This window comes from Geotrypetes seraphini, chromosome 6, assembly GCF_902459505.1.
Source record: "Geotrypetes seraphini chromosome 6, aGeoSer1.1, whole genome shotgun sequence".
Classification (NCBI taxonomy): Eukaryota; Metazoa; Chordata; class Amphibia; order Gymnophiona; family Dermophiidae; genus Geotrypetes; species Geotrypetes seraphini.
The window spans coordinates 16375782-16396559 of record NC_047089.1 but is presented as its reverse complement, the minus strand read 5'-3'; the positions used below and the strand labels follow the sequence as shown (position 1 = coordinate 16396559).

Here is a 20778-nt window from a genome sequence, read left to right as displayed (position 1 = left end):
TTGGGTTTTGACCAGGTATTAGTGTCCTGGATTGGCTACCATGAGAATGGGCTACTGGGCATGATGGACCATTGGTCTGACCCAGTTAGGCTATTCTTATGTTATGTTCTCATCTGTAGGGGCCTTTGTTTTCACTTCTTATTTTAATGTATTTTTTTTCTGGGAACTTATCAGTGTTTTTTATAATGGGAACAAAAATGGAAGAGAATTAATGTGTGTGGGATGAGGGGGTAACTAATTTCTTCAGCTAAATAATTCAATCCACTTCAAACAGACATAGGAGAACTCACGCACCATTCACACACCCTCCAACCAAAAACGTCAAAAGAAAAAAACTGTTCGACAACTTCCTAGCCATTCGAGCTGCAACACTCGACCCCCAACCCTACAACCAATTGACATCGACCACAGACTGCAAAACCTTCAAAAAGAAATAAAAACCCTTCTATTCAAAAAACACATAAAACCGAACTAACACAATCAGAACTGTCCCAAGCATCACCTGCAACTACTCCATATGTACTTCTGATGTCATGACAATTCAGACATAATTTATGTTATGTTATGTTTGGAATATAAGAAAATTTTCACTGCCTGTTTCTATTCTGACCATTTATTCCGTTTCATGGTCATTACAAAAAAAAATTTTTTTACATGGGGGGGGGGGGTGTCAAAAAATGATGGGCCCCGGGTGCCACATACCCTAGGTACGCCACTGAGTAGCAGTAACTATACAGGAAGTGAAATCAGATTAAAATGAACGTCTCGGGATCCGCGAACAAATGAAGGTGGACCCTGGGTTTTGTACGGTCGTTGCGTTTACACTAGAGGTCTGCATGGGAATGGGGATTGTGGGAATCACACATGTCCCTCAGGACTCCCGCAGGGATCCCCCCAGGTCTACAGGACTCCCGTGGAGATCCCCTCCAGGCTCATAGAACTTCCACAGGGATGAAACCGGGGTTCCCGAGGCCTGGAAATAGAATTAGTAGAAGATAGACAAAAGCAGAAACTAGGATCAAGATAATGGAAAAACAAAATGTCCCACCAAGGAACAGCAAGGGAGATGTTCATTTTGAGGGAGGGCTAAGCTCAAAGTGGGGAGGCCCAGCCCTCTCTCATGGTTATGCCACCAATTGTGTTTAGTACAAAATGAAGTACTTGCTGAGTTCATTTTGGGGTTTCCAGTTCAGTTTGGGCACATTTTTCTGATGCAACCATTGTCCTGAAAAGTGCCTCTCTCAATTCTGCTTTAAATGATTTCGATGCTGTATTGTTTGATTCTTATACTCGTTGCTGCATTAAAATCCATTTGTGGATCTTGGAAGGATCTCTCACAAGTTACCTATGCCAGAGGGTGGAGCCAGATTTGTTTGCTCTACAGCTATGAGCTTTATATTGCCACAAAAATCCAACTCTTATTTGTTTTAACAAGAAATGGTGGACCCTACAGTCACATGACCTAGGGCTCCTTTTACAAAGGTGCGCTAGCGGTTTAACGCACGCTAAACCGCCAGATGCGCTAGCCGCTACCGCCTCCTTTTAAGCAGCACGGGGGTTTTTAGGCCAGCACGGGGGTTAGCGCATGATTAAAAGTCACGCGCGTTAATCCCGCTGGTGCGCCTTCGTAAAAGGAGCCCCTAATGTCTATTCTAATTCTTTCTGGTGATGTTATGCATCTCTTATTTCTGTTCATTGTTATTTGTTTCTATTGTATTTTATTGTTGGTTTAAATAAACTAAGACTTAAGTGTCAGAAGTAATTGCTGCTTTTAATGGGGACAAGTAACTTTTAGGGGGGGGGATTTCTGTCCCCCATGCAACTTGAGCAAAGCCATGCCATTGCCCCGGAAGAACAACCGTTCCGCTTTTTCTTTTTCCGGGTCGGGGCCTGCTCGCTGCTCTCGCGAGACCCGCTTTCGCCGCGCGCCTCCCCAACTCGTCCCCCAGGCCGGCGGAGGCCTAGGCCGGGGCTTCGGGTAGCGGCTCCTCCCGGGCAGCCATGGCGCAGTTTCTGGGCGCCGCGGCCGCCTGGCGCCCGACCTACGTGGAAACCAGGCCGCCGCCGCCCGAAGAGCCGGCGGCGAAGAAACTTCGCCTGACCAAGCCCAGCAAATCGGCCGCTCTCCACCTCGACCTGTGCAAAGCCACCTCGGCCGCCGACGCCCTGCAGTACCTGCTGCAGTTCGCCCGGAAGCCGGTGGAGGCGGAGAGCGTGGAAGGAGTGGTGCGGATTCTGCTCGAGCATTATTACAAGGTGGGAGTTGGGTAGGCAATAAAGAGCACGGCTATCTAATATTGCTTTTAGTTCATGGGAGAGCATGCTAATTGCAGGGCTTGCTTTCTTAGATTTTTGAATAAAACGTTCATGAAATCAGAGTGACCAACATGTACAATAACACCCATAAGTACAGTTTTACAGTGTATAGCTTTATTTAAAGAGAAATGAGTATTTTTTTTTTTTTAATTAATAAAACCTATAACAGTTATCCAACTACAAAGCAAACAACCTGTTGCTAAAAAAATCTTCTTATTACCTGATAGAGAATGACACGGTGACAAAATTCATCACCGTTCCGTCTTCATTTCATTCTTTAAGGAGAGAGGGAAGAATCAGAGTATGAATGGCCTCAACCACTGACCCGCAAGCTTTGCTCTGAAGAATGCTGGTGTAGAAGGACTGAGGTTGAAATAGACACTAGAAAATGACATGGGATTATTTCCCGCGGTTATCCGCGGGGACGGGAACGGTGATGAATTTTGTCACCGTGTCATTCTCTACCTGATATCCAACAGTATTTCCTCACCTGTAGGATTCGGTTTCAAATAGTACCGTGAATTCATAATGAGAAATTATGTTTCCCCCCCGGACTCAACCTCCAAACCCATTATGTTATTCCTTCCTATATTAAGCTCTTGTAAACCGTGCCGAGCTCTATAATTGTGGAGAGGAGGCGGTTTATAAACTTAAGGTTTAGTTTAGTAATTATCAAAGGGCTCCTTTTACTAAGGTGCGCTAGCATTTTTAACGCACCCAGCAGATTAGCGTGCACTAACCCCGCGCTACACGGCTAGAGGGGAGAGTGTGGCGCAGTGGTTAAAGCTACAGCCTCGGCACTCTGAGGTTGTGGGTTCAAAGCCACACTGCTCCTTGTGACCCTGGGCAAGTCACTTAATCCCCCTCATTGTCCCAGGTACATTAGATAGATTGTGAGCCCTCCGGGACAGATAGGGAAAACTACTTGAGTACCTGAATACATGTAAACCGTTCTGAGCTCCCCTGGGAGAACGGTATAGAAAATTGAATAAATAAATAAATAACGCCAGCTCAATGCTGGCGTTAGCGTCTAGCGCGGGGCATTGTAGCGCGCACTATTCCACGTGTTAAAGCCCTAACGCACCTTAGTAAAAGGAGCTCTAAATTTAAGATGTTGAAGATGACCATTCAGTATTACTTGTTGGTAGGATATAGCTCGGAGACATGGAGGGGTTAACAAGGGGGACAAACCCCAACCTCCTCAGCACCCAATTATTGCATGATCCTTCATTTTTAAATTATTGTGCAAAATAACCCTTGTAATTAATAAAAAAGTTGAATACTCTTCATAGATATAAATTGAATTTAGTTAAGTTTCTTTACTTCTTACAATTCAATTTATATCCATGAAGAGTATTCAACTTTTTTATTAATTACAAGTGTTATTTTGCACAATAATTTAAAAATGGAGGATCATGCAATGATTGAGTGCTGAGGCGGTTGGGGGTTTGTCCCTCTTGTTAACCCCTCCATGTCTCCGAGCTATATCCTACCAACAAGTAAAAATTACAGTAAAACCTTGGTTTGCGAGCATAATTCGTTTCAGAAGCCTGCTTGTAATCCAAAACGCTCATATATCAAAGCAAATTTCCCCATAAGAAATAATGGAAACTCAGACGATTTGTTCCACAACCCAAAAACTTTAATACAAAATACTATACGTACTTATATTGCAAGACCTCACTTGTTTAGAACAGTCACTACACTCCCGCAGCGTCAGAGAGAGAACCACCATCGGCTCAGTTGTGATGTGTATAGACTGTATGTACTTGTATTGCAAGACATTGCTTGTATATCAAGTCAAAATTTAATAAAACGTTTTGCTTGTCTTGCAAACCAAGTTACTTGCAATCCAAGGTTTTACTGTATATTGTAAGTGACATTCCATTTAGATTTAGTTTTGGGAGCTTTTGTTTCATTACGCATTTCTTTTAGCTTCCATCAATAATATTTTGATGTTATACCATTTCCCCTTTTCTGTTTGACTTAGTTAATGTCAAACGGCTGCAATCCTCATTAGTCTTACATCTCAGCTGGCAATTCACTTTATTCTTTTTAATTTTTCCTTTTTATCTATAGATTACTTATCACCCTTCATCATGTTGAGATAATAGTACATCTTATTAACGTTTCACTCCTTAGGGCTCCTTTTACGAATCCGCGTTAGCGGTTTAACGCGCGCTAATTTGCCGACCATTAGCCGCTACCGCCTCCTTTTGAGCAGGCGGTAGATTCTGGCTAGCATGCGTTTAATCCGGTGTACAAGGTATTTGATTATATAATAGGAAAGGGTGGGAGATAAGAGCATATCATTTGTATTATTGATGATTATTCAGAATCACCGATTATCACCGATTCAGAATCACCGATAATCACCGATTATTCAGAATCACCGAGCTTTGGAACAACCTTTCCTCCCCTCTTCGGAACCTGAGCTCTCTCCAACTTTTCCGCAAACATCTGAAGACCTGGCTATTCTCTAAAATCTGATACTTATTCCATCTCTGGCATTCTAAGCCCTCTAAAAACTCTTCATACTTGGACCTCTAACCTTTTATTGTAGTTCCTTTCTATCCCATCTCCTGTAAACCATGCCGAGCTCTACGAATGTGGAAATGATGTGGTATACAAACCTAAGGTTTAGTTTAGTTTAGATTATTAAGTGATATATTTATTGTTAATCTGTTTTAACATATTGACACACTTATTCTAAGTTTGAAAATGAATAAAGATTAAAAAAAAACCCAAAACCGCTAGCACAGCTTTGTAAAAGGAGCCCTTAAACTGTATCCATAAATTATGACTTAGCTTTTACTGCAGATTCAGATATGCGCCCCCCTTATTTTTCTGACATGTTTCGCTTTCTTCTTCAGGTGGGGAGCAGACTCTGAAAGCACAATAAATTACATTACTATCCCCAGCAAGCCCACAACTCTGTTCTATATTAACTTAAAACTACTTACATCTTTGCAGCTCTCCTTTTCAACAGTGACCAACCCAGATCACAAGTACCTGGCAAGATCCCAAGGAGAAAAATAGATTTTGTGCTGCTTATCCTAGGAATAAGCGGTAGATTTCTCCAAGCCATCTTAATAATGGCTTATGGACTTCCCTTTTAGGATATTATCTAAACCTTTTTTAAAATTTAAGCTAACCACTTTCACTACATTCTCTAGCAATGAATTCTACCACTTGGTGGTTTCATCGCATGCCTCCTAATTCTAGTATTTTGGAAAGAGTAAACAAGCTATTCTCATCTACTCATACCACGCCACTCTGTTTTATAGACATCTATCATATCGCCGTCCCTTCTCCAAGCTAAAAAGCCCAAGCCACTTTAGCTTTTCCACAATGGGATGTTGTTCCATCCCTTTTATAATTTTTGTCGCCCTTCTCTGTACCTTTCTAATTCTGCTATATTTTTTTAAGATACAGCTATCAGAATAGCTCACAGTATTCGAGGCGTGGCTGCACCATAGAGCGATACAAAGGCATGATAACATTTTCACTTTTGTTTTCCATTCCTTTCCTGATAATTCCTAACATTCTGTTTGTTTTCTTAGTCACTGCTGCACACTGAACTTAGGGTTTCAACTTATCCTCAACGATGACGCCTAGATCCTTTTTACTCCTAACATGGAATCCTGCTTCAAGTACCTATAGTTCAGGTTCCTCTTTCCCATATGCCTCACTTTGCATTGGTTCACATTAAGTGTCATCTGCCATTTTGATGTCGTCTTACAATGTCCTCTTGCAATTTTGCGATTTAACAACTTTGTGTCATCAGCAAATTTAATTATCTCACTAGTTAAATTCCTATCTCTAGATAATTGATAAATATTTAAAAAAAACAGCAGTCCCAGGACAGACCCCTGGGGAACCCCCACTATTTACCCTTCTCCATTGAGAATATTGACCATTAACCCTACTCTGTTTTCTATCCTTTCAACATGTTCTTAATCCATAATAGAATGTTACCTCCCATCCTATGATTTTTTAATATCCTCAGAAGTCTTTCATGAGGTGCTTTTTAAAACGCACAATATCAACCGGCTCACCTTTATCCACAGGTTCATTCACCCCTTTAAAGAAATGTTGTAGATTGGTGAGGCAAGATTTTTGTTGACTAAATCCATGTTGGAAGGGAGTTCCATAGAGCAGGACTGTCTACTGAGAAGATAACCTATGATTCAACTCGCATTATTTATCTTTCTGAAGGACGGGACAATGAGAAGGTTGTGTTGTTGCGAGTGGAGGGTATGAGAGGACATGTAGGGGTTAGAAGACTATCAATTTTATAATAGGATAAGAGAGTAAGGGGACTCTTTAGGCATGGCTTTTATAAAGAAAAGTAGCTGCGTACTGCACTTATACTAATGTTTTTTTAAAAAAATTCTTTATTAATTTTCAACATTTTCAATAAGTGCAATACAAATTAAATACATTTTATATTTAAGACATCACTTAATACTCTTTCAAGAAACAAATCAATCTATATCCCTCCCCCCACCCTATCCCAAAACTATTATAAATTTTTAATTTAATAATCAAATATTCAAAAAGCGCATTGTGATATACATTTCATATCAATAAGAGATAATAAGCACTAGTAAAGAAACCCATACATTAATTTTACAAGAATTCAGAGAATCATTTAAAAATAAATCCACCCTCCCTCTCCCTGGATGTGCACATAATATATCAATAAAAATCAAATCTAGAATAAATCAACAAAAGATGTCAATGGACCTCATATTAACTTGAAAATTTTTATATTTCCTAATGATTCTGCAATCATTTTTTCATATTTGTATATCAAGCATAAATTTGCCCACCAGAATGTAAAGTTAAGACAATCCCAATTTTTCCAATTATGCATTAGTATGACAGCAGCACCTGTCATACTAATACTTATACTAATGTTTTATAAAGAGAAGATATGTACATTTGTGCCAGCATTAGAGGGTGTGTAATATCCCTGTCAATTGTTATCAAGTTTGCAAGTACTGTAAATTAGATTAATGTACCTGTTTACTTGTGAGATCTGCCAAAACTCCACCTTTATGCATGCCCAACAGCAAAGTGCAGTGATGGCATATTACTTTATAACTAGTCAGTATTTTAGGGATCATTTTGGTCTGTATGTTACCACATCTGCATTTGTTTAAGTGTACTCTACCAAAAAAGAATTCTGTGTTTGCTTTTGAACAGTTTATCATTGCTTATTTGTATGTTGTGTGTTCTTTTCTTACAGTTGTAATTAGAGAATGACACGGTGACAAAATTCATCACCGTTCCCGTCCCTGTGGATAATCGCGGGCAATAATCCCATGTCATTTTCTAGTGTCTTATTTCAACTTCAGTCCTTCTTCAAAGCAAAGCTTGCGGGTCAGTGGTTGTGGCCATTCATACTCTGATTCTTATGGGAGCCAAGGATAATGAAGCCATTGTGACATCACTGATGTGATTGGCTCTTAGGCACTGGTGGAATGAGGCATTATGACATCACAATATCTGCTCTGGAATGTTGCTGCTCAATCTCAGCATTCTTCAAAGCAAAGCTTGAGGGTCAGTGGTTGTGCCCAATTATACTCTGATTCTTTCCTCTCTCCTTAAAGAATGACATGAAGATGGTTTCCCGCAGTTATCCACGGGGACGGGAACGGTGATGAATTTTGTCACCGTGTCATTCTCTAGTTGTAATAAAGTATATCTCTTAAAAAAGAATGATTACAGAACTCCAAACTAGGGGCATACTTTACCTCTTAAAATATGCATTTTCTTATAGAATTACTCCTTTAAGATGCAAGTGCTACAGAATAGGATAAAGTTGCTGGCCTATCTGTGTATATTTCTAAAGTACCATAGTAATCAAAACATTTAGGTTCTGTTCAGGTAAAAGGCTTTATGTAGGTATTTCTGCATAACTCTAGGCTGAAATTACAGTTCAGATATTGGCTTTTCTGTTTTAGGAGAATGATGCTTCAGTGAGACTGAAAATTGCATCTTTGCTGGGTTTGTTAACAAAGACAGCAGGATTTGTACCGGACTCTATTATCGATGATGTAATCAACACGCTTCAAAATGAAAGTATGTTTCATTTTTCAACCGGAAATGCTTAGTATTTCACAAGCACTGAAAAGGCCATAGAGTTCAAGTGCAGCCTACCTTTTCCCAGGTTTCCTAATGAGTAATGCAGAAATGAACAGAATTGTCCACTTCAGTACCTGTTATCCGGTTGGTGGTTAGTGATATCCACCTTGCCCCAATTGAGTTGTATTTACTTGCTTTGAAACATGTCAACTCAAGGCTTCTCAAAGGTATACCGTGTTTCCTCCAAAATAAGCCCTAGCATGATTTTTAAAGATGCTCCTACTATAAGCCCTTCCCCCAAAACAAGCCCTAATTAAGATCGACCCCGCAGCCACCCCCCCCCATGTCCCTGACACTCCCTGTCTCCATCCCTAATTTAAAAAAAAAAAATCCAGGTTTCCACTATTTCTGGGCTGCTGCCCACCATCAGCAGTAGGAGGGAAAGATAAGTACATACCGAAAAATTGGACTCATCGATTCAGTGACCCCCACCCTGGTAAGACCTGACATACTTCCGCTCCGGGGCCTCCTAAAACGGCGGCGGTGGCAGCGCTCTGAATGGGTTGCTTCGATGCCTTCCTCACCGGGGCCTTCCCTCTGCCGTGTCACTGATGAATGGTGGTGGCTGTTGGGTGCACTGGGGTTATAGTAAGGAGTGGAGGTAGTTGAGAGAGGAACAGCAGTGGCCAAGGCAGTTGCCATACTGCAGATACGCAGGTTGCCATGCACTATGTCAGTGGTTCCCAAACCCTGTCCTGGGGGTTCCCCAGCCAGTCGGGTTTTCAAGATATCCCTAATGAATATGCATGAGAGAGATTTGCATACATGTCGCTTCCATTATATGCAAATCTCTCTCATGCATATTCATTAGGGATATCTTGAAAACCCTACTGGCTGGGGGTCCCCCAGGACAGGGTTTGGGAACCACTGCTCTACGTCATCTGAACTGCACAGCTATGGTGTGGCTACTAATAGAAGTGGCCTTGCACAAGACCCAATGTAACTCCCTGCTGGGATACTAAGACCCCCTCTCCCCCCCAGAGTATATATGCTATGCCCATCAATTTCATTTGTAAGAATTATTGATGCTATGAATGGTGCTGTGCTGAGTTCTGCCTTGTTGCCTGAGCCTACATACAAGAGCCAGCACAAATTTGGAACTCATTACCTGTAGTGGTCTTTTTTTTTTTCTTTTAATGAATGGGTGTAATGTTTTACTCATAGCTTTTTTGGGGGAAGTTAAAGGCCAAATAACGTGAGTTTAGTTAGTGTCTTAACGTGTGTTAAAGGGCTCTAATGCCATCCTACCATTGCTTAGTAATGAGATGCAAATACATGTAAAGCAGCTCATTCCTATGTAAATTCTATACGGCAGCTTGCGGTATAAATCACAAGCCATGGTATAGCCAGTAAAATTATCCCTTGAGACTACCATTAGACATTGCTAGAACCATTTTGAAAGAAGATGCCAACAAGAGCAGTAGCGACTGGGGATTGATCCTGCTCATACCACTAGAAACCAGAATTTACTGGAAAGTAGGCCCAGTGGGGGGTTCAGGGTAGAGGGGGGTTACTTCTTGGGGAAGGGACTATTGCTGGCCACCATTAGGTCCCTTAGAGTTTGGATAGGGGTCTTGATGGGGGGGGATTGAAGAGGGACTTTTTTCCTGAGGAGGGGGCGCCATATGGTAGCATCAAGATGTTCTGGGGTAGAACAATTGCTCTGCTTATGAGGTAGCTCACAATCAGTGTTAGTTATACTCTTAACATTTAATATTTTTTATTAATTTTTTGATATAACAAGTGTATCATAAAAATTCATACAATTACCTTAAGTATACACTTGATATCTCCATAACATATTGTACATACAACATATCTTATATAATCCTTACTACAATTTTAGACATCATATAAAATTTAATAATTTTATCTACAATTTTTTTTAGACATATAAAATTTAATAATTTTATCAACTATTATTCAATTATGAATCCCCTTCCCTCCCCTTATTTTGTTAGTTGCACACAATGTAACAACTATTATGATAATTTATTTATATTTTATGATAAAGAGAATAAACCTCCCCCTCCCCCTCCTTTATCAAGTATCTTATTATGGGAAAAATTATATCAATCATTACATTAGTTATACTCTTACATGGGAGTCGGCAACCCGAGATACTGCTGTTTGGCGAGTCCCATGTTAAATCAAGGAAGAGTAAAAGCCCGTCTTTTAACACACCATGATAACTTCCCCCTTTACTGTAGTGGCCAGCGATTGAACCCCCTCCCAAAAAAAAACCCCTAGAGCGGCTTGATAAAAGGGGGGGGGGCCTTAATTTTTGTATCTATTGGTTATATCCTTCACCTTATATGACATGTTAGCTGATTTAACTTTTCTTGAAATAGACTTCATGTATCTGCCCAGTTGTTGAATGTTAAGCTCAAAATTGTTAATATTTTTCATTGGAAGTTTACATGCTTTCTTCTGTATGACTTTGGATTATCTTAATGAAAACTTAATAAAAATAAATTTTAAAAAACCCCATAATGCCTAAATTAAAAAACCATCATGCATTTTTTAGCGCCGGCTGCGGCGGTAACGGCTCTGATGCTCATAGAGGGGTCCTTTTACTAAGCTGCGCTAGCCGTTTTAGCGCACGCTAAGTAGCGCATGCTAACGCGTCCATTATAGTCCATGGATGCGTTAGCGTTTAGCACGCACCTTAGTAAAAGGACTCCAGAATTCCTATGAGCGTTGGAGCTGTTACTGCCATGACTGGTGCTATAAACCGTGTTACGGTTTTGTAAAAGGGGTAGGGTTAATAAATATATTTTTTGAGTTTATAATAAATTGCAAATTAAATCTACAATTAAGAAATGGAAGCAAATCTTATGGCCCCGCTTTTATCTGGTACTAATCTAATATAATAAAACGGTAAGCCGCGCATACGCACTTCCTATGCGTGCGTCCGTTTTCCGTGAGCTGTAGCACACATAGGAAGTGCGCATGCGCGGCTTACGGTCTGGCCTCACGCGAGGCAAGACAAGTGGCATGCGCGCTCTTCCCTGCTCTCCACCGCTGCCGGCCGCTAGCACCCCATGCCCTCTCCAAGCCGGGACCGCAGCCAGCCAACGATCGCCTCCACAGCGTGCGAGAGGAGAAGGGAGAGGGCTGAGGGCTGCCCCACTGGCAGCATGGCCCCGATCCCCTTGTGCCGCAGCAGCGTCGACGACTCCCCCCCTCCCGCACCAACTACTGCCGCTCCTGTTTGAAGCGGCCTGATGAGGTTCGCGGCCGGCTGTAGCGAACCTCGCAGGCCGCTCTCCACATGAAGCACGTTCCCTCTGATGCGATCGCGTCAGAAGGAACATGCTATCATATGGAGAGCGGCCTGCGAGGTTCAATACAGCCGCCCATGAACCTAAGCAGGCCGCTTTGAACAGGAACAGGAGCGGCAGCGGCGGCAGGAAACGTGGATGCATGGAGGAAGGTAAGAACGGGAGGGGAAGCCAAAAAAGAAGGGCCCTGGAGCAGCCAGAAAAGGGAGCTGTTTTGGTGGGAGGGTTGTGCTGAGTGCACGAAGCAGGCAGGCAGCCATTGCACAACAGGGGGAGAGGCAAAGGGGGCTGCTTTGGGGGGATGGTTGTGCTGGGTGCCGACAGCAATCATGGGGGGAACAGAAGAGGGCCAAGGAGCAGGCAGGCATGGCACAACAGGGGGCCAGAGGGAGAGCTAAAGGGGGCTGCTTTGGGGGGAGGGGTGTGCTGGGGGCAGACAGCAATCAGGGAGGGGGGAGGAACAGAAGGGGGGCCACGAAGCAGGCAGGCATTGCACAACAGGGGGAGAGTCAAAGGGGGCTGCTTTGGGGGGATGGTTGTGCTGGAGGCCGACAGCAATCATGGGGGGAACAAAAGAGGGCCATGGAGCAGGCAGGCATGGCACAACAGGGGGCCAGAGGGAGAGCCAAAGGGGGCTGCTTTGGGGGGAGGGGTGTGCTGGGGGCAGACAGCAATCAGGGAGAGGGGAGGAACAGAAGGGGGCCACGAAGCAGGCAGGCATTGCACAACAGGGGGAGAGGGAAAGGGGGCTGCTTTGGGGGGATGGTTGTTCTGGGGGCAGAAAGCAATCATGGGGGGGACATAAGGGGGCCACAGAGCAGGCAGGCATAGCACAACTGGGGGCCAGGGGGGGAGGGAAAGGGGGCTGCTTTGGGTGGATGGTTGTTCTGGGGGCAGACAGCAATCATGGGGGGGGGGGACAGAAGGGGGCCAAGAAGCAGGCAGGCATTGCACAACAGGGGGAGAGGGAAAGGAGGCTGCTTTGGTAAGCAGAGGGGCCAGGGAGACAGACAGAAAGAAAGACGCATAGACAGGGGACCAGGGAGAGACACAGACACAAAGAATGACAGACAGACAGCGTCCAGGGAGAGAGAGAGAGACAAATACAAAACAAAAAACAGACATACAGACATCTACTCTAGCACCTGTTATTGTAACGGGCTTAAACACTAGTTTTACATACTTTGAAGAGCCTAAGCTGTAGCTTTGTCTGCTAATATTTCATTGATGTTACAGGGACCTGGGTTGGCCACTGTTGGAAATAGGATACTGGGATTGATGGACCTTTCGTCTGTCCCAGTATGGCAATTCTTATGCATTTCCTGATTGCTCTTTCTCCTGCCTTTTAACTTCACATGTGCCTAAATTACCATAAATGAATCCCAATGTTCAATCTTTACAGAATCCCATCAAGTCCTTGCCCAGCTGTTGGATACTCTTTTGGCAATTGGCACTAAGCTCCCCGAGAATCTTTCTCTCAGACTGCGATTGGTTGACGTGGCCTGCAAGGTAACATGTTGGTAGTAAATTAGAGAAAGTCTAACTGGGGGATCTTAATCAATAGTCTAACATATGGAATTAGAAAGTATTTTGTTGTAGTCCTTCGGTGAAGTCAGTTTGAGGTCTTCTTATCAATCCCATTGCTATGTTTTCTGTCACCCAGGCCAAGCGTGTTGGCTATGTAATAACATAGTAGATGATGGCAGACATGAACCAGTTGACTCAATCCATTCTGCCTCGTTATTTTCCTTGTTGGTTCTTTATCATGTTGCAGAAGATTAAGCTAAAAATTCCCATACTTAAATCAACTTTCGGCTCATGTGTTTCACCCAACTTCTCAACACCTTTCCTGAAGGTTTAAATTCATGAGTCGCAATTGTTGCGTATTTTTAAATATCCGTGAAAACTTTTTCAAAGTTTAGAAATCATTGCCTTCCACTAATCATCATGTATATCGATTCTTTCATAAAGCTACAACAACGTTTCATTGACATATCCAGATGTGACACTGGGTGAAGAACCCCCCCCCCCCCCTTAGAAGAAATGTTTTGTTTTTTTGGATACGCTGTGTGTGGATCCATATTGCCAAGGACTGCTTCTGGGACAGTGTTTCAAGCAAACTTTTGTGTTTCACCATTGTTTCCATGAAAAATACAGGGGTAACACCATCATAGATTCATGTTGCAGCCGAATTGCTGAACATGATGGTGTGGTGAATGACACTCGCACAAGTGAGTCCATGCTAAGTAAAATTAGGAAAGAATAAAGTTAATTCACAGGAAGCATGCAGGCATATCTCCTGCTAAGTGTGTACTCGGGCACCAACTTGCCCACAGTCTTAAGGCAGCGTCCTTCATCTTTAAAATTAGATAGTTTTTAGGTTTTGTCTTTCTATTTATTTAAATCTATTTTATTCATTTTCACATCAAAGATCAAAAAACGAACACTTTGATACAGGTAACTAAATATACTCAAGAAATTATTATCAAATCATAAATTCCAGTACAATGATCATAGTCCACATTAGGGGAGAGTAAAACCATACACAATCAAGGGGAGTTGAATTAAAGAAAAACTATACTCGGTCATATTAACATATGCCTCAAATATACAGGGTTCTTTGGTTAATTGCATTAAGGCCGAAGTTTGTCTTTCTAAATGGTATGTGCAACTGGGATTATTTTTCTATATCAAATGAATGGGTTTACGCTTTGGTCAACAGCAATGAAAAGATCTTATCCCAATACTGATCTTTAAGATATTCCAGAGTAAATTCCTTTTGCCTTCACTTCTTATGCTTTGCTATCCAGCCACACCCTTACCTGGTTTGCAACTTCCTGGCCTGTTTTGATATTGTCCTATTTCTTACCAGTTTTCTATGTGGATGGCAGTGGAGGTCATTTTAGAATTATCATGTCAGGTGTTTTTGCATGTTGCCTTGCTGAGTTTCCTAATAAACTTGGATATTCTACTGTGCGCTGTTCCTCTGGTGGTTTGTTGAAGTCTGTCATCCTGTCCTACTTTCATATTCTTTTGAAGCCTCAATCCACTGCTTCCCCCTGTGTTGGAGATATTTTTCTCAAGCAGCCTATGATTCAGTTTCTTTCTGCTTTCCTTTTATTTCAGTGCAAACTCAAGTCTGAATGCTATATGCTCGCTATAGAGGAGGATTGTAAAGATTCATTTTAATGCTACATTTTCTCATTTCCTTTGCTTAGCATTTAACAGACACATCCCACGGTGTCAGGAACAAGTGCTTGCAGTTAATTGGCTGCCTTGGCTGTGTGGAAAAAGGAGGCCCGAAGGAGTCGGAGAGCTTGGCTGCTCGAGATGTACAGAAAATAATAGGGGATTATTTCACTGACCAGGATCCTCGTGTGAGGACAGCAGCTATAAAAGCCATGGTAAGAGATGGCATGTTTACTCAGCATGGGATTATACGGTACGGAAGATAATGCTCACTCCCTCACCTACAAACTCTTACACCAACCATCCTAAGAATCATCCAGTCATGAATATTTGAGATCATGTAGGCCCTTCAAGTACCATCCTCCCAGCAAACAGAGAACCAAAGTTTCCTTTGGTTATTACATCAATTGCACACATCCAAGTTGTTGAAGATATTTATTTTAAAGCTTTTGACTCTGTTTATTATGGGACTTTTATTATTATATCATTCTTTTATTTAACAGATTCAACCAAATATAAACAACCATATTGAACAATATAATTTTACAACTTAAAACAAAAACATTTTACTCCCTATTCCTCCCTTCCCCATCCTTATATACCCTTGATATCAAATGCGTCTCAGAAAGGTAGATGGCTATGAGGCCTGTACTCTTGGAGCCTCTTGTCATCTCTTAATGATTTATCAGATCTATCCTCTTGCTCTCACCCCAGCAAACATCATTGTATACCATGAACCCTTTCCTGAAACTCATTCAGAATTAAACTATGCGCATTTGGAGATAATGTTTGGATATAACATTCCCAGAGAGAAAGCTTTCTGTCATTTGTGGACAGTCTGGGATCTATTTGACTCCCTCAACATTAAAACATGAAACTTAATCCTCTAACATTTTGGTATTGGAGAAATATCTTTCAGCTAATGATTAAGAATATATTTTTCCCACTAGATAAGCCTTGTTTAAAAACAATAGTACCCTTTGTCCTTCCACCTCATAGAGAGTAGTTTTGTTAAATAATATCCCAATAGCTGTGGGCCCTAGTGAGTAGACTTTTATATGTTGTAAATAATTGAGAATGCCCAAAATTTTGCAGTCTTGCCAAATAGGCACCTGAGGCAATAGGAAACAGGAGGAGATTCTATAAACGGTGGCCTACCAACACCTAAGATAATTGAGAAACGCCGTTTGAAACTGTGATTAACATAGAATTTAAAGCACCTACCAGTGCCTATTGGCGTCTAACGCTACTATGTGTGTGGTTAACGCTGGAAGTGGCGTTAGGCACTGTAAAATGCCTACTTAAGTGTGATTCTTGGCAAAGGTAGGCATTGGGAATGTTGGCCTGGAAAATCTTGACCTACATTTCTGGCGCCTATCTTTCACAGAGGCATGAGACAAGTTAATCTAATCATGTATTTTTAATGAGTTTAATTTATGGGCAGACTGGATGGACCGTTCAGGTCTTTATCTGCCATCATTTACTATGTTACTCTATGGCGCCATCATGTGATTATTGGTCATAGAAACGCTTATTAGTGGGTTCACTATTATTATTTAAAAGCACAAGATGTATGCCTGTGATGGTGCTAAAGAGGCTTGAGATAGGGCCTCTGAAAATAGGTTTAAGCCTGGAACTCGGGTTTTCCTGAGTCCCGATAGCGTTTACTTTTGCACTGAGGGTACATCTACACAAAAAAAAAAAAAATTTTTTTGGTTAACAGATAGGGGTTATTTGTCCCCTGAGATCTTAAAACTTTGTTGCCCACCATCCTAAATTGGAATAGAGGGAAATGAGATTAAATTAGATTAAAATCTTGGTTTCGCTGATTCATACCCCTTCTAACCACTAGGCTGCCATTCTTTATGATGCATAGTTTGTATGGAGCAGGGAAAGATGACACCGATGTTTTTCCCTTTAGGCAAAAAGTATATTGAGCTTCAAAGATTTACCCTTGCCAGGCACTTCTCCTTTCTTTGTATTTTGAAAGATCAGGATACGGTAAAAGTGGTGTGCAAGCTCCCGAAGGCAATGGAAGATTGCCTTTCGTTTAAAGCCAGGCACTTTGGGATTTGTACAAACCATTATTTATAGCAAATTGAAAATTGACTTGAAAAGAAGAAAGCGGAGTTCAGAGTAGAAATACTTGAAACGGGTAACTTTGGTGCATTACAGCATCAGAGGATATCTTTCCAAGTGTCGCCTTGAATCAGAGGTTCATTTGGAAGTAAAAAATGTTGAAAATGTTCTTTTTTGAGTTTTAGTTGGAGCTTCATGAAAGAGGACTCAAGCTACAACAAACTATTTATAGCCAGGTATTGCATCTTTCATTTCATTGATTTTTTTGATTTTTTTTGTAATATAGTACAACTCAATTAGCTCTTGTCAACGTCTACTTCATACTGTACCACCTCAACCAAAAGAGGAAACAGAAAAAGAGAGCATGTCAGTTGTTAAATAGATCAATGCTTCTTGGCCTCCTCTCTTGGATGCACTCCTAGCCTATTGGGTTTTCAGCATCGTTACAGTGAAATGTGCATATAATAGGTCTCTGTGCAAATTATAACCCATCCACTATGACAAAACAAGTACTGCACCAATTTCTATATACAATTTAATTCTCTACAATATAAAGTGGTACCTTGGTTTACGAGCATAATCCGTTCCAGGATCATGCTCGTAATCCAAAATGCTCGTTTATCAAAGCAAAGTTCCCCATAGGCCTTAATGCAAACTCAGAAGATTCGTTCCACAACCAAAGTTTGCAATGGTGGCCCAGGGGTGAGTACCTGCCTGCGGGTGCCTTCCTTCCCTCGGGGTCCCCGTGCGGCTGCCCTCCCGCTTTGGCCGATGCCTCTGCCGTCCATCAGCGGCTCCCGATCCAAGCCGGCCGCCATCCTGAACGAGCATGCGCGCAGCCTCATCTCTCCTCTCCTTAGTTAGCCGCTGCCCCGACAACACGCTCGCCACGTACAAGCACGCAGGACTCGCAACAAAATCAAAATATTGTGTACTTTATTCATATAGAAGATCAAAACCACACTGACAGTCATCAGCATTTTGCAACTCTTGCTGCCTCGGGGTGTGAAGCAACAGATCCATTTAACATGCTGGCCACCGTTGGTGTGGTTTTAATCTTCCATATGAATAAAGATAAGTACACAATGTTTTGATTTTGTTGTGTGTGCTTTGCATTGCACAGAATTTACATTGCTTATAGAGGAGTTTTTTTAAAAATGCCAATGAGGTTTGTTACCCTAGCATACCTTTCACCTGATCTCTGTAGGGCAGGGGTGTCAAAGTCCCTCCTCAAGGGCTGCAATCCAGTCGGGTTTTCAGGATTTCTCCAATGAATATGCATGAGATCTATTTACATGCACTGCTTTCATTGTATGCTAATAGATCTCATGCATATTCATTGGGGAAATCCTGAAAACCTGACTGGATTGCGCCCCTCGAGGAAGGACTTTGACACCTCTGCTGTAGGGGGAAGGGAGAGTTCTGAAGTTTTTTCCTCCTCACTAGTCTTTTTGATTGCTAGCGGTTGCAACCAAATGCATATATATATTGTAAAGAAATAAGTTGTATATAGAAATTGGTGCAGTACTTGTTTTGTCACAGTTAATGGGTTGTGTTTTTGTACTGAATTGTTAATTTGTTCCACTATACTTGTGCTATTTTCACTCTGTGCAAATTATGCCATGCATATTCATTATGGCAACTCTGAAGAGAGTTGAGAAGGACTAAAATATATCCAGAATTCCAGACTCTTGCTAAAGAATTCCTTTTGTTTTTTAAAGGAACCAGGGCTTGAAAGGCATCTTCCCTTCTTTCATGTGTGCTTCATGAAATGGCAGTATAGCAGTGGTCTCAAACTTGCGGCCGGGGGGTCATATGCGGCCCGCCAGGTCCTATTTTGAGGCCCTCGGTATGTTTATCATAATCACAAAAGTAAAATAAAACCGTTTCTTGATCATCTGTCTCTTTAGCTATAAATGACAATATTATTATTAAGACTTAGCCAAAAGGAAAGATTTATAAACTATAAAGAGTTTCACTTCAATCAAAATTGTCATTTCTTTAATAAGACATTAACTATTTTTTTCTGAGGCCCTCCAAGTACCTCCAAATCCAAAATGTGGCCCTGCAAAGGGTTGGAGTTTGAAACCATTGCAGTATAGGGACATTACGAGCACCTGCTTGTGGTCCACATGGCTTCTCCCTATTTTTCATGTGCTTTGTTTCTAAATAGGAAGCATATGGGGGGAGGGAGGCAGGCATAGGGACCAGGAGCATAATCTCACCATGTCTGTCATCAGTGTTGCAGTTGGATAAACAGATTTTTCTGCCCTCCTCATATGTTGCTTTGAACTAGGATGGGAAAAGTGCTAGTATGAAATGTTGGGGTTTTTTTTCTATTTATTTTTATTGCAATTTTAGCATAATTTCACAAGAGATCTCTTGTTCAAGCAATAGAGAAAGTAAAATTTCACTAAGAAAAGAATACATTTATACATTAAAGGTAAAAAGACTTAGGGCTCCTTTTACGAAGTGGCGCTAGGGCCTTAACACGCGGAATAGCACACGCTAAATTGCCGAACGCACTGGCCGCTACCGCCTCCTTTTGAGCAGGCGGTAGATTTCCGGCTAGCGTGCGCTAAAACAGTGCTTGCGTTAAAACCGCTAGCGCAGCTTTGTAAAGGAGCCTTTAGTTCTTTCTTAGACCACAGTTACAAAGAGGGAGCGTAAGAAAAAGGGATGAGCAACTCAAATAAGGAAATAATAGTATGAAATGTTATTGCCTTCTGTCCTAGTCGAAGCCTTGTCTGGTTCTGAAAGAGGTGTTGGAAAAATGACAATAGGCTTAACTACACATTTTGGTGGAATTCGCTATGTCATATTTATAAAATGGAAAGAACAATCCTAATGTTCTATCCTAACCTATCCAATTCTCTTCGACTATCTATGAGGAAACAACAATATTGTAACTTTCCATCCCTCATGTTTTTCCCAACCTCTTCAGTAGTGTCTGTTTTGTTATGTGGTCACGAATATGTTTTTTTAAGTCACAAAAATGATCTTAACTGTTTTTACCCTAATATTTATTGTAATGTTATTCGCTTAGAATTCTTAAGCGAACCATTAAATTTAAATAAACTTGAAACTTGAAACTTGAATTGCCATACAAAAAGGGAATTATAGTCATTTTAAAAAGATTTGGGGGCCAATGAATAGACATCATTTTCCACTGAAAGTACATTTATACATAGGGGGGAGGGGGGATGGTGTATAAGTTCTTTTAAAAGTATTATTAATAGATAAGAATACAATATTTATATGATATTTTGTATTAAATATTTGTGGGAAGGTGGGTGGAGAGGGAATAAATTTAGGTAAGTAAAATGATAACTGAACGAATTTCAAGTGATTGTGCAAAAGTTTCAAATATTGTGTACTTGATGTAAGATGAAAAATGAATAAAGAATTTGAAAAAAGAAAGAGGTGTTGCACCCCCTATTTTTTCTTGTTCTCAAGAAAGAGGAAGCAGAACGACAGCATGCATTGTCATGCAGTTTTCTGCTCATAGCTGAGGAGAGTTCAGCATTGCTTAAGTTAGTTGCTTGACTTTTTTCAATGAACAGGATTATTTAATGGTTTTAAGCGACTGAAAAACAGAAACATCTTGTATGTAATCTCGGTATTTGCATTTCAGGCCTGCAAACTACTGTCAGATGATTACGAGCATGTTCGCAGTGCTGCTGTTCAGTTGGTCTGGGTCCTAAGCCAACTCTATCCGGAGAGGTATTTGTTTATCACTAAACACACTTGTTGTACG

At 41.4% G+C, this 20778-nt stretch overlaps 1 protein-coding gene across 2 annotated transcripts in view; it reads left to right on the top strand.

Annotated features, from left to right (window-relative positions):
• The first annotated feature begins 1863 nt into the window (after positions 1-1863).
• INTS4 (integrator complex subunit 4) overlaps positions 1864-20778 on the top strand; it is an 84512-nt gene continuing 65597 nt past the window's right edge. The window contains exons 1-6 of one of the 2 annotated variants that reach the window (XM_033947838.1): positions 1864-2256; positions 8289-8406; positions 13156-13262; positions 14972-15157; positions 17207-17257; positions 20656-20744. In XM_033947838.1, coding sequence (XP_033803729.1) covers positions 2002-2256; positions 8289-8406; positions 13156-13262; positions 14972-15157; positions 17207-17257; positions 20656-20744 — 806 coding nt within the window. In that variant the 5' untranslated portion in view covers positions 1864-2001. The remainder of the gene's footprint in view (positions 2257-8288; positions 8407-13155; positions 13263-14971; positions 15158-17206; positions 17258-20655; positions 20745-20778) is intronic. The other variant, XM_033947840.1, reaches the window with a different exon arrangement.